Raw genomic sequence first — 13,073 nt, forward strand, 5'->3', positions numbered from 1 at the left:
ATTTATTCGTGAGACACACAGAGAGGCAGAGACACAGGCAGAGGGAGAAGCAGGCTCCATGCAGGGAGCCTGATACGGGACTCGATCCAGGGACTCCAGGATCACGCCCTGAGCCAAGGGCAGACACTCAACCGCTGAGCCACCCAGGGGCCCCTAGTAGGTAATTTAAAGTAGAAAACTAATTATTAAAACACCAAATAAGACTCCCAAGTTCGGGGGGGAGAGGGAGTAGCATTTTTATTGAAGGAGGGGCCATTAGAAAATTAAAAGACGAGCCATTCCCCAATTCTTTCTTTATAAAGATTTTATTTTTTTTGTTTTTAAATGATTTCTACACCCAGTGTGTGGGGGTCAAACTCAACAACCCCATGATCAAGAGTCACATGCCCCAATGACTGGCCCAGCCAGGTGCCCCTCCCCAAATCTTCATTACCTCCCAGCTAGTTAGAGCTGAAGAAAATGGTTGATCATACCTTTTTTTTTTTTTTTTTTAAGATTTTATTTATTTATTCATGAGAGACACAGGCAGAGGGAGAAGCAGGCTCCCTCCAGGGAGCCCAACGTGGAACTCGATCCCAGGACCCTGGGGTCACGGCCTGGGCCGAAGGTGGTGCTAAACCGCTGAGCCCCCCAGGGGTCCCCAATCATACCTCTTCTTACTGTCCCTGACTCCTCTCCACTTTTGTTCTTTAGTGCAAATCTCAGTACGTTATTTTTGTAAATTATTTCCCCAGGTAAAACAGAAAAAGTAGTACGAAAAATAACCCAGGGATAGGTTTGTGGAAAGGTGTTTCCTTTTAAAAACTGGTCTTTGGTTACAGTGTAAGAATTACTGTGGCAACTTATGATAATTTTTAGGCCAAAAGTGTTATATATTCTAGCGAAATGTTTCAGATTACTTGATGATTACCCAGATATACGGAAAACTAGATCAGTAAGTCAGTGATTGAAAAAAAATACAAAAAATCAAACACTAGCGTAGCCTTTAAAGTAATTCTGGTTGAACGCCTGTGAGTGTCCAGCACTGGAGCTCCCCTGGAGCCCGGTATTTCGTCCCCCTACTTATTAAATTTTCCTTTCCTAGCAATGGCCTCTCTGTTTGCAGGTCCGCCCCACACCGTTCCTACAAGCTCCTTTTCCATCTGTAAGGCCTCCTCCAAACAGAGCTCTCTGCCGGAAGACACCGACCTTTTCAAGGCTCTGATGACTTGGGGAGGCCCCTGGGTGAACTGCCCGAGCCAGGCTCGCGCCTCCTGCAGACAGCTGGCCTCGTCCGAGGCACGCAGCACCTCCTCCACCATGCCCAGGCTCAGGGCCCTGGCGGCGTCCAGGGGGAGGGCGCCGCTTAGCACCTTGAGGGCCTGCCGGGCGCCCAGCAGCTCCACGAGGCGGGTGCCGCCGCCCCAGCTCGGCACGATGCCCATCTCCCTGTGGACGAACCTGATCTCGCCGTCCGCGGTCATGAGCCTGCAAGACAAGGGCGAACCTCCGTGAGTGAGTCCGCACCGCGGCCGGGCCTGGGGGGCGGCCTCGCTCCTAAACGCCCGCCCGCTCTAAACGCCCGCCAGACCGCCCCCAGAGTGCAGGCCCATGGCTCTCAAGAACTGGCTCTAGGCCCGGCGTCTACACGGTGCTCGCGCGAGCCCGCGGGGAGCCCACAGGGAGTACAGGGAGCCCGCGGGGAGCGCGGGGAGCACGAGGAGCACCACCTACGGGGCCGACCGGCTGGGGGCCGCGGGCCCAGCCAGCAAGCCCTGCGCTCCCTTCACAGTCCTTTGGGACCCAGGAAAGGGCCGTGGGCCACGGGGTCAAGACGCCACCAGCGCTCCAGCCAGCCCGGGAGGCCACCCTGGGGAGGCGACCCTGGGGCGCGCACCGATGTCCCCAGCCTGCAGGGGAACAAGACCCAGACACCCCCGCGAGGCCCCACCCTGGACCCCGGCAGGGCAGCGACTGCGTGTGCCGGAGCCTCCCTGGGACGTGGGGAGAGGACACGGGGGCCGGTGCCCCTCCTTGGCCCTGGGGAAGACCGCAGAGCAGTCGCAGCCCGACGCCACAGACCCCACGTGGGGCCCGGCCGGTAGGTGGGTGACCGCGCACCCCGAGCAATCACCGTGCAAACCTCCAGTGTGGACCCAAGGTCATGTCTGAGCTTTAAAAAATATTTTTTTAAGGTTTTATTTATTTATTCCTGAGAGACACACAGAGAGAGGCAGAGACACAGGCAGAGGGAGAAGCAGGCTCCTCTCAGGAAGCCCGGCGTGGGACTTGACCCAGGGGTCAGGACCTGGGTCAAAGGTGAACCTCGCCACTGGGACCCCCAGGCGCCCGTGAACTCTTGTAAGTAATTGTGTTGGGAGACCACAAGCCTTTGATGCAAAGTGCATAGCTTAACGGAGACTGCCGGGCTCTGAGGACAGATGGGCTGCATACGACACCCCGAACGAAATACAGCAAAGAAAAAGACTCATGATATAAAGATGATGAGAAAGACTAAACTACTTACCTCTGGGCTTCAGTGTGCTTGTTTATAAAATAGAATAATAGTACTTATGCCATACAATTAGGAATATTAAGTGAGTTAATATATAAAGGTGCTTAGAATCTATTTGCCAGAATTCATCTAAACAGAAGGAATCCTGGATTGCATTTGTGTGTTTAAAAAACCGTCACTGTGAAATCTGCCTCAGTCCCATCCACGGGGCAGTATTACACTTTTATTTGGAATATAGATGTGTATATTTTGTGGCCTCGCAGGGCCCGACATACTGTAAGCTATGGGTACTGGCTTCTAGGAAGGTGTCTGCGTTGACAGCAGGGTCACTACGAGTAACGGCAATGTTTCTGCTACAAGATGAGTATAAAGTGGTTTCCTGTAGTTATTAAAAGGGCTTGATCCCTAAAGTACTGAAAGTGAAAGAACTATACTTACACGGGGAATACCGACAAATGATGGTTGTACTGTCCTGCCTCAGAGACATACACACCATGTTTATAGATAAGCCTAAAGTAAATATTGCCAAGTTGATTTAAAAAAATTGAGAGGAAGTCAAACTGTAAGAGACTCCTAACTCTGGGAAACACAGAAAGGGTTACAGAAGGGGAGGAGGAAGGGAATGAGGTGACTGGGTGACAGGCACTGAGGAGGGTACCTGATGGGATGAGCACTGGGTGTTAGACTTAATGTTGGCAAACTGAGTTTAAATAAATTTTAAAAAACACCAGAAAACACAGACACATCTAAGATTAACCTAAGGAATACTATGTAATACAAGTAAAAGCACAAATATTTTCAAATTTTAAGGAAGGCCTGTCACCAATACAGTAACAGTAATACAATGTCATAAATCTAAAGTTTGGAAACATTGATTTTATTGCTACATTTTTTTTTTTTAACTTGAAGTTCGATTTCCCAACATATAGTGTAACGCCTGTGCTCATCCCGCCAAGCGACCCCTCAGTGCAGAAACAGTCATTTCCATCAACTGTAGTCTGGGCGCAGAAACTGCTCGGTCCTTTTACAGGGCGGTAAGCACCCGGAGGACAAGCCCACGGCGATGTGAGCTAACAGTCCCTGCGGGGTCCACCTGGGCGGGGGCGCCTGCACGGCGGCCTCGGCCCAGCTTCCTCCCCGACCTCACGTCCCGGCAAGTCCTGACAAAGCGGCCCCAGGAGCCCAAGGTCCCTCCCGGGAGCACACCGGCGGAGCTCACCTCTAAGGGGCCTGCGGCGGGGGCGGGGGCGGGGGAAGCTTCACCGCCCCTGCTCGCCCTCAAGCGGTCCCGCGGGGGCAGCGGCGACACGCACAGTCCTACCCGACCCGTGCCGACCGCGGTCAGGGCTCTGGAAGGACCCCAGGCTGTCCCCGCGTCCCAGAGCGGGCACTCGGCACTGTATGGACTCAGCTAGTATTTTTGGGGCGGGGCGACCCCGGGTAGCTCGCCCGCCCTTCCCACGGGCCTTCCCACGCTCCTTCCCACGCCAGGCCGGGCCGGGGCTCACCACTGCTGCGCACAGAGACAGGCAGGTTTCATCCCGCATAGCACAGCTAAACCCTTGATCTTCCAAAGAAACACAGGAAACAAAACTACAGACAATTCCCACGCGCACACCAATGAACATGAACATTTCTGCATTACCAAAAACCTCTTAAAAATGCAAATTAAAACTTGATTTTTCATTATCAAAATGAGAAAAGCGGTTTTAAAAAATTATACCCCTGATAAGACAGGGTGCTCTCGCACAGATGCTCCTCGGCTGCTGGCACTAGGATAAAGGGGCCGAATCTTTCCTGAAGGATAACGTGGCACTAACGTATGAAAGATTCTGGACATTTTCTTACCCTTGATGAAGTACTTGAACTGCTCACGGGATTCATTCTAAGGGGATAATCTGAAATGTGGCAAAGCCTTGCGTATAAGGCAGTTGTCGCGACATTAATCATAACAAGGAAAAACGGGAAAGCACCAGAAGAGGATACGTTAGTGTATCCGTATCGATGGAATATCTTGTACTTGGTAGACTCATGGTTTCGGGTATATTCAATGCTAGAACGCCATCATTTTATAAACTATACACCATATGATCCTAGTTTTTTAAAATAAAAAAGTATCTATTTAAAAAAAAACCTGAAGAGAGCACGCCCAGCGCTGGCAGGTGCCTCGGGAAGGGGGCTGCAGCTCCTGTCCCGCACAGCCCCGGACTGGACAGGCGCCGAGGGGTGCTCGGGGCGCGGGGGCCTGCCACCCTCCGGCCCGCCCCGACCGACCCTAACCCGCGGTCAGCACGGCCCCCGGGGGCGTGGTTACTAGAACGAGCAATGTCCCTTTACAATTAGAAAATGCAAGAAACATTTTAAAAATCTCGCCGCCTGTGTCGTTGGTTCCTGGGGCTGCCGGAGGAGCTCAGCGGGTCCCCGCGGGGCCGCGCACCCTGGGGGCTCTTCCCCCTACGGGCCTCCCCGGCCGGGCCCCACGCCCCTCCTCGCTCACTTCCCAGCCCGCCTCACGTCTTCACTGCCTGAAGGTCCCCCGCAATCCAGGGTAACGTCCCGCCGCCAACCCCGGGCCCTCACGGCACTGGCGAGGGCCCTCGGGCCAACCGGCAGCAGGCAGGGCACGGGCCGCGCGCCCACGAGTCCTCGCTGCCCCCTCCCCGAGGCCGACTGCCAAGGGCCGGCCCGCCGTGGGGCCAGGCCTCACTGAGCAGTGCGCGACGGGCACGTACGGTGGATGCCCCGCACCATATTAAAAACAAACAAAAAAGGAAGCTGGAGACAAGAAATTAAGAGGACCATGAGGGAGGCCAACACACTGACAGCCCGTGCCCGTCCGCGGCACACGAACCGGGCCAGCTTCCAGGGAGCGCGCGCAACGGCGTGGGCCGGCACCCCGGGGCCTGGCGCCAAGGGCAGGGGCGCCCACGGGCAGGGGCACCCACGGGCAGGGGCACCCACGGGCAGGGGCGCCCAGGGGCAGGGGCGCCCACGGGCAGGGGCGCCCAGGGGCCCAGCCGACCTCCATTCGCTCCACCAGGCCGAGCCGAGCCGCCAAGCTCCGGCCTCCCGCCCGCCCTCCAGCGCCGCCAGCGAGGCCCACTGCGGCGGCCGCCCTCCAGTCACCCCGTGGCTTCCCACCACGGACCCCTGCACCCCCCGTGCGAGCCGCCAGTAGGTAGAGGCTCCGCAGAGGAAACCATCCCAGCAGGACGGAGCAGGAGGCTCCGCCGGGCCCAGCGCCTCCCACCCCAGGGGGCTGTCAGGAGCGCCGCCTAGGGGCTAGCCTGTCGGGGATCCAGAGCTCGGGAGCGCAGACACCGGACCCGCACTCCAGAACCGGACGCGGTTGCTGTTTCCTCCAATATCCACGCGGTAAAACCAGGATATGAAGGCACGACTGGCTCCCTGCTGAGCCGCCACTTCAAAGAAGCCACCCGCACAGAAACCGAGTCAAGGCCTGACTGCGGAAGCAGGTGTGTATTACAGTTGGCGGGATTCGTGTATGCTGTTAAGAACTTTTTCCGAATTACAAAATATTTCAAATACACAGAAAATAATAAACTCATGTACCCGCTCCCCAGATTTTGCAGATGATAACACTTTGCCACATTGATTTCTGAACTCTTTTCTGTCATCCTTTTCTCTTCTCTTCCTGGCTTCTTTCTCTCTCCAGCGGCAGCCAATATCCTGAAGTTGGTGAGAATCCTTTCCGTGCATGATTTAACTTTTTTTTTTTTTTTTTTTTTTTTATGATAGTCACAGAGAGAGAGAGAGAGGCAGAGACACAGGCAGAGAGAGAAGCAGGCTCCATGCACCAGGAGCCCGACGTGGGATTCGATCCCGGGTCTCCGGGATCGCGCCCTGGGCCAAAGGCAGGCGCTAAGGGATCCCTGATTTAACTTTTAATAAATACTCAATATGTTGATCCAACAGTAAGCTTCTGCATGAAGTAGTATTTCAGTTTTATGTCCAGTACCACAAAGTCCACCTGACTGCCAGCACCACGCTTAAACTGTTCAGTATTTGGCAGGTAATTTCTATATTGAAAATGAGTCCATCCAACTATCCTAGTGTGATGACATGAGCCATTAAGATAGTTCAATTAGCCCTGTCTACTCTGGGGGATCCCTGCGTGGCACAGCGGTTTAGTGCCTGCCTTTGGCCCAGGGCGTGATCCTGGAGTCCCGGGATCGAGCCCCACGTTGGGCTCCCTGCATGGGGCCTGCTTCTCCCTCTGCCTCTGCCTCTGTCTCTCTCTGTCTCTCATGAATTAATAAATAAAATCTTAAAAAAAATAAAAATAAAAAAAATAAAAAAACTTGTCTACTCTGATTTATCATTTCCACTGCTGAAGGACCTTTAGAGTTGTTTCCTGTTTTTAGCTACTATGAATGTATGAATGGTGCTATGAACATTCTAGAACCTGTCTGTAGATAACATTTGTATATATTTCTATTGGATTTATATTAGGGTTTTTTTTTATTATTTAAATTCAATCTAGTTAACATAGTGTGTTATTAGTTTCTGGGGCAGAATTTAGTGATTCATCCATTGCATAGAACACCCAGTGGTCATGACATCAGGTGCCCTCCTTAATGCCCATCACCCTATTACCCTATCCCCCACCCCCCTCCCCTCCAGTAGCCCTCAGTTTGTTTTCTACTGTTAAAAGTCTCTTATGGGTGCCTCCCTTTGTTTTTATCTTATTTTTCCTTCCCTTCCCCTGTGTTCATCTATTTTGTTTCTTAAAAGACGTATGAATGAAAGCTTACGGTATCTGTCTCTCTCGGACTTAACTGCACTTAGCATAATCCCCCCTAGTTCCATCCACGTCATGGCAAATGGTAAGATTTCATTCTTTTTGATGGCCCAGTAACATTCCATCGTATTAGGATATATACACATCTTTATCCATCCATCCGCCAATGGACATCTGGGGTCTTTCATAGTTTGGCTACTGTGGACTTTGCTGTTATAAACACTGGGGTGCAGGTGCTCGCTCAGATCACTACATCTGTATCTTTGGGGTAAATCCCCAGTAGTGCAATTGCTGGGTCGTAGGGCAGCTCTATTTTTAACTTCTTGAGGACCCTCCACACTGTTTTCCAGAGTGGCTGCACCAGCTTTCAAGCCCACCAACACTGTAATAGGGCTCCTCTGTCTCCACAGCCTCTCCAACATCTAACATTTCCTGACGTGTTAATTTTAGCTCTTCTGAGAGGTGTGAGGTGGTTTCTCATTGTGGTTTTGATTTGTATTTCCCTGATGCCGAGTGATGCAGAGCATTTTTCACGTCTGTTGGCCACTTGTAGGTCTTTTTTGGAGAAATATCTGTTCATGTCTTCTGCCCATTTCTTGACTAGATTGTTTTGTTTTGTTTTTTGGGGTGATGTATTTGATAAGTTCTTTATAGATTTTGGACACCAGCCCTTTATCTGTTATGTCATTTGCGAATACCTTCTCCTATCCCTTTTAGTTTTATTATTTCCTTTGCTGTGCAAAAGCTTTTTATCCGATGAAGTCCCAATAGTTCATTTTTGCTTTTGTTTCCCTTGCCTTTGGAGATGGGCCTAGCAAGAAGCTGCTGTAGCCGAGGTGAAAGAGGTTGCTGCCTGTGTTCTCCTCTAGGATTTTGATGGATTCCTGTCTCACATTTAAGTCTTCCATCCATTTTGAATTTGTCTTTGTGTGTGGTGTAAGGAAGTGGTCCAGTTTAATTCTTCTGCCCATGGCTGTCCAATTCTCCCAGCCCCATTTATTGAAGAGACTGTCCTTTTTCCATTGGATAGTCTTTCCTGCTTTGTCAAAGATGAGTTGATGACAGAACCATTTCTGGGTTCTCTAGTCTATTCCATTGATCTCTGTGTCTGTTTTTGTGCCAGTACCACACTGTCATGAGGATCACAGCTTTGTAATACAGCTTGAAGTCCAGAATTCTGATGCCTCCAGCTTTCTATTATAGTTTTGTAGGTTAAAAGTTCAACAAAAGACTAATTTAAAATCAAGAACTCAGTAGGGCTGCATTCTGTTCTGGAGGCTCCAGGAGAGTCCACTTGCTTGCCTTTCCCAGCTTCTAGAGCCTGCCCACAATTCTTGGCTCATGGCCACACTCCTCCATCTCCAAAGCCTGCACCGATGGGTTACATCCTCCTCACACTGCATAAACTCTGTCACTAACCCTCATTTTCTGACACTGAACTTTTCAGCATCCTTCTATAGCATTTTTAGGACCCTTGTAGTTACACTGGGCCCACCCACCAGGATAATCCCTCTGCTTTAAAGTCAGCTGAGTATCAACCTTATATTCACCTACAACCTAACTCTCCCTGACCATACGATGTAACATACTCACAGGTTCCACGGCTTAGGATACAGATATTTTTGGAAGGCCATTATTCTGTCAACCACAGACACACAGGAATAGAATTACTATGTCACACTATGTGACATTCTGTGTTAGCAGATACTGGGCATTTTCCATTGTGCCACCTTATATTCCCATTAGTACTCTTCTGAGAGCTACAGTTGCTTCACACCCTTGATAACACTTGACATATTCTATCTTTTTCATCTTAGTTTTTCTTGTGGGACTGTAATAAAAAGGCGTCATTTCAATTTGCATTTCCTTAATGGCTAAAAAGTTTCAGTGCTTTTCAACCATATTTTTTGGGCCACTCAAATATCCTCGGAAAAGTCAGTTTGAGTTTTCTGCCCATTTATTTTAACTGGGTTGTCTGTCTTACAGCTTTGGAAGAGTTCTTTATATATTCTAACTATGTCTTTTGTCAAGATATAAATATTGAGATAATCTCTCCCTCTGCAGGCTGCATTTTCATTATTTTAGTTATATGTTGATAGAAGTTATTACTACAGTCCAATTTATCAATTTCTTTATTTATGGTTAGTGATCATTGTGTCCTGTTTTAGAAATCCTTGAATACTTCAAGACCATATATTCTCCTGTTTTTTTCAAACAGTTCCACTGTGTTACCTTTAACTTTTATATCTGGAATTCATCTTGAATTGACTTTACACATATACATATACTTACTAAAGAGACCATTCTTTCCTAATGCACTAAAAGCGTCACGTTTGTCTTAAATAACCCTACATTTTGGATGTTTCTGAACTCTATTGGTCAGTTTCTCTATCCTTGTATGTACAAAAAGCATCTGTTTAAATTAGTTTTATAACAGGTTTTATGGTAGGTATAAGCCAACTTTGTTCTTTGTGACTACAGTAGTTCTTCCTGGTACTCTGCATTCCCATATGAATTTTAAAGACTGTCGATACATACACACACACACACACACACACACACACACACACACCAACTTGCTGAGATTTCTTTTGGAACTACATTGAATCTGTGGATTATTTGGGGGGAGAGGTGAATCTTTACAATATTGAGTCTTTTATTCCATGGACATGGTATATTTCTATTTCACCATTTATTTAGGTCTTCTTTAATTTCTCTCAGTATTGGAGGCACCTGTGTGGCTCAGTGGTTGAATGTCTGCCTTCAGATCAGGTCATGACCCTGGGGTCCTGGGATCGAGTCCCACACTGGGCTCCCTGCATGGGAGCCTGCTTCTCCCTCTGCCTGTGTCTCTGCCTCTCTCTGTGTGTCTCTCATGAATAAATAAATAAAATATTTTAAAACAAATTCTCTCAGTGTTGTTTTCTAGCTTTCAATGTAGAATCCTGACATGCCTTTTGATTTGTTCCTAGCTTTTTTTTTTTTTTTTTTTTTTCTAAAGCTACTCTGAGGGACACCTGGGTGGCTCAGCAGTTGAGCATCTGCCTTCAGGGCATGATCCTTGGATCCTGGGATCGAGTCCCACATCGGGCTTCCTGCATGGAGCCCACTTTTCCCTCTGCCTGTGTCTCTGCCTCTCTCTTGCTGTCTTTCCTGAATAAATAAATAAAATTAAAAAAAAAAAAGCTACTCTGAATGTTATTGTTCTTTAAATTTTGTTATTTATTTGTTTGCTGCTGGAATATAGAAATGTTTAATTTTTATTAACCTTGCAGCCAGAAAACTTACAAAATTCACTTATTAATTCTAAAAGATTAGCTATATATATATATATATATTTGGATCACAATGTTGTCATATGTGAATAGTAGGCTTTCTTAAAATCCAATCCTTATAATTTCCTTAATCTTGTTTTACTGAACTGACTAGGATATCTAGTATAGTGACAGTACTCTCCTTGTTCCTGATGTCAGAGGGAAAGCTTTCAATGAGATATTTGCTGTAGGATTTTTGTAAATGTTCTTTATAAGATTAAGACAGTTCTTTCCTGGTGTGCTAAGAGTTTCTATCATGTATGGATGTTGAATTCTATCAAATGCTTTTGCATCTATCAGATTGTAACGATCTATCTCCCTTTTTTGTTAATATGGTATATTATACTAATTGGTTTCAAGGTTAAACCAATCTTGAATTTCTAGAATAAGCCCTTCGATTAAATTTGGTAATACTCTGTAAAGGATTTTTATATTTATGTTTATGGGACTAGCCTATAATTGGCTTTCTTATAATTTCATTTCTAGGTTTTGGAATAAATACTGTACTCATTAAAAGAGTGGGGAAAAAAAGAGCTGGGAAGTATAACTTCCTTTTCTATTCAATGAACAGTGTGTGTAAGATTGATGTTCTTTCTTTCTTAAATGTTTGGAAAACCTGACTGATAAATCTAAGTTTTAAAAACTAAGATTTCAGGGATTGGTCTGGAAGCTTGCTGCTGATTTGAGTCCTAATCTTTCCACACATCGTCCCCCAAATTACAAAATTAACAAGGAGTGAAAGAAAACCACACCAATGGGATTACTCAGAGACACAGAATACTGTATCCTTGAAATTGCCTTTAAGTACAGAAATAAACATCAAATTAAAAAATTATTTCCTGCTGCTGTTGTAAGCCAATAGGCACAAACTGATAAAGAGGAGGCTTAGGACATCTGTATAAAACAGGACAGGAAAATGGAAGACTGAGGAAGTACAGTCAAAATCACCCCCAGAAGAGAAAATCCAACACTATGTTCTAAAAACTTAAGTGCAAATTGGGGATTTGGTAGTCCATAGTACTGGCTATAGAAAAGGAGCTTGAAAATAAAGGGTAAAACTGATAGTTTGAGTAAGCACAGCTTCTGAAGAAAGACCCAGATTAAGTAGAGAAGGGGAGGTTCCCTTGGAGAAATAAAAGAAAAAAATTAGAGAATAAAAATAAGGATTCTGTAGAAACAAAAGGACTCCTCTCCTATTTGGAAATCCACTGTGTGACTAATGCATCCATTCAAAAACTAAACTGTGAGAAGTTGGCACTCTCAAATTAGGAATCCTAGCCACAAAATACTCAGAAAATATCAAGCTAATCCTATAAAAAGCTACTGTAAGAATAAAGCAGAACACGTAAATTCAAACATTTCAGCTGATGAAAAGTACTCCCTCCCCAGGAAAAAAAAACACGAAATAGAAGAAAAACTGGTCATGATCATTCCAAAATTAATTCAACATCTTCAAATAGCATAGTTATGAAAAAATTTTTAAAAAAATCTTGAGTCAGAAATTTAAGCATATTTTTGAGAGAGCACACATATGAGAGAGAGGAGTGGGGATGGGAGTAGGGGGAGAATCTTAAGCAGGCTCTATGCCTAGCACAGAACCTAGCACACACATGGGGCTTGGTCTCACAACCCTGAGATCATGACCTGAACCGAAATCAAGAGTAAGATGCTTAACCATCTGAGCCAGGCACCCTGTGAACCAGGAATTTAAAAACCTGGAGTGGAAATCAACCCCTAGACACACACATAAACACACACACACGAATAGGGGCTGGGAGATAAAACTGAACTCAAGAAAAATAAAAGAAAAAGAGGAGAATACGTTTGAATAAAAATTTAATATATATATTTTTAAGATTTTTTATTTATTCATGAGAGACAGAGAGAGAGGCAGAGGGAGAAGCAGGCTCCATGCAGGGAGCCGACGTGGGACTCGATCCCAGGCCTCCAGGATCACACCCTGGGCTGAAGGCGGCGCTAAACCGCTGAGCCACCCAGGCTGTAGGGCATTTTTAAAAAGCAGGAAAATGACCAAGAGAATGAGAATTGGTTAAAAAAAAAAAGAAGAAGAAGAAAAAGGAGTTAGAGAAATAAGCAAGAAGTCCTATATGAATAACTGAAACTGATAAAACAAATATTGAAAGCATTCACTGGATACCTGGGAAAATGGACTCTAAAGAATCACCTCAGACATATCCTAATAAAGTATTAGACTTTACATATAGAGAAACCTCGGGACCTCTAAGCAAAAAACAATAAAAAACTTGTAAGTCAAAATAATTATAATGCCACTGGACTTATCAAAAGCAAAAAGGTACCAGACCCAGATGGTTTCACAGGGTTTACCAAATCTTTACAGACTATGTAGTTCTGATGCCATCTGAGATAGAAAATGAAAGAAACATTCCAATTTTTTTAATGAAGCGTAACATTAATACCTAAGTCTGCTACATATAACACAAAAAATTAAATTAGACCAATATTTGTCTATTCAAGTGTGCAG

At 46.5% G+C, this 13,073-nt stretch overlaps 1 protein-coding gene across 5 annotated transcripts in view; it reads right to left on the reverse strand.

Moving 5' to 3' along the window:
• Window positions 1–730: 730 nt before the first annotated feature.
• ECHDC1 (ethylmalonyl-CoA decarboxylase 1) overlaps window positions 731–13,073 on the reverse strand; it is a 58,756-nt gene continuing 46,413 nt past the window's right edge. For all 5 annotated transcript variants that reach the window (XM_077902607.1, XM_077902619.1, XM_077902615.1 and 2 more), the window contains one exon: window positions 731–1,467. In XM_077902607.1, the coding sequence (XP_077758733.1) occupies window positions 1,081–1,467 (387 nt within the window). In that variant the 3' untranslated portion in view covers window positions 731–1,080. The remainder of the gene's footprint in view (window positions 1,468–13,073) is intronic.

This window comes from Canis aureus, chromosome 1 (genome assembly GCF_053574225.1).
Source record: "Canis aureus isolate CA01 chromosome 1, VMU_Caureus_v.1.0, whole genome shotgun sequence".
Classification (NCBI taxonomy): domain Eukaryota; kingdom Metazoa; phylum Chordata; class Mammalia; order Carnivora; family Canidae; genus Canis; species Canis aureus.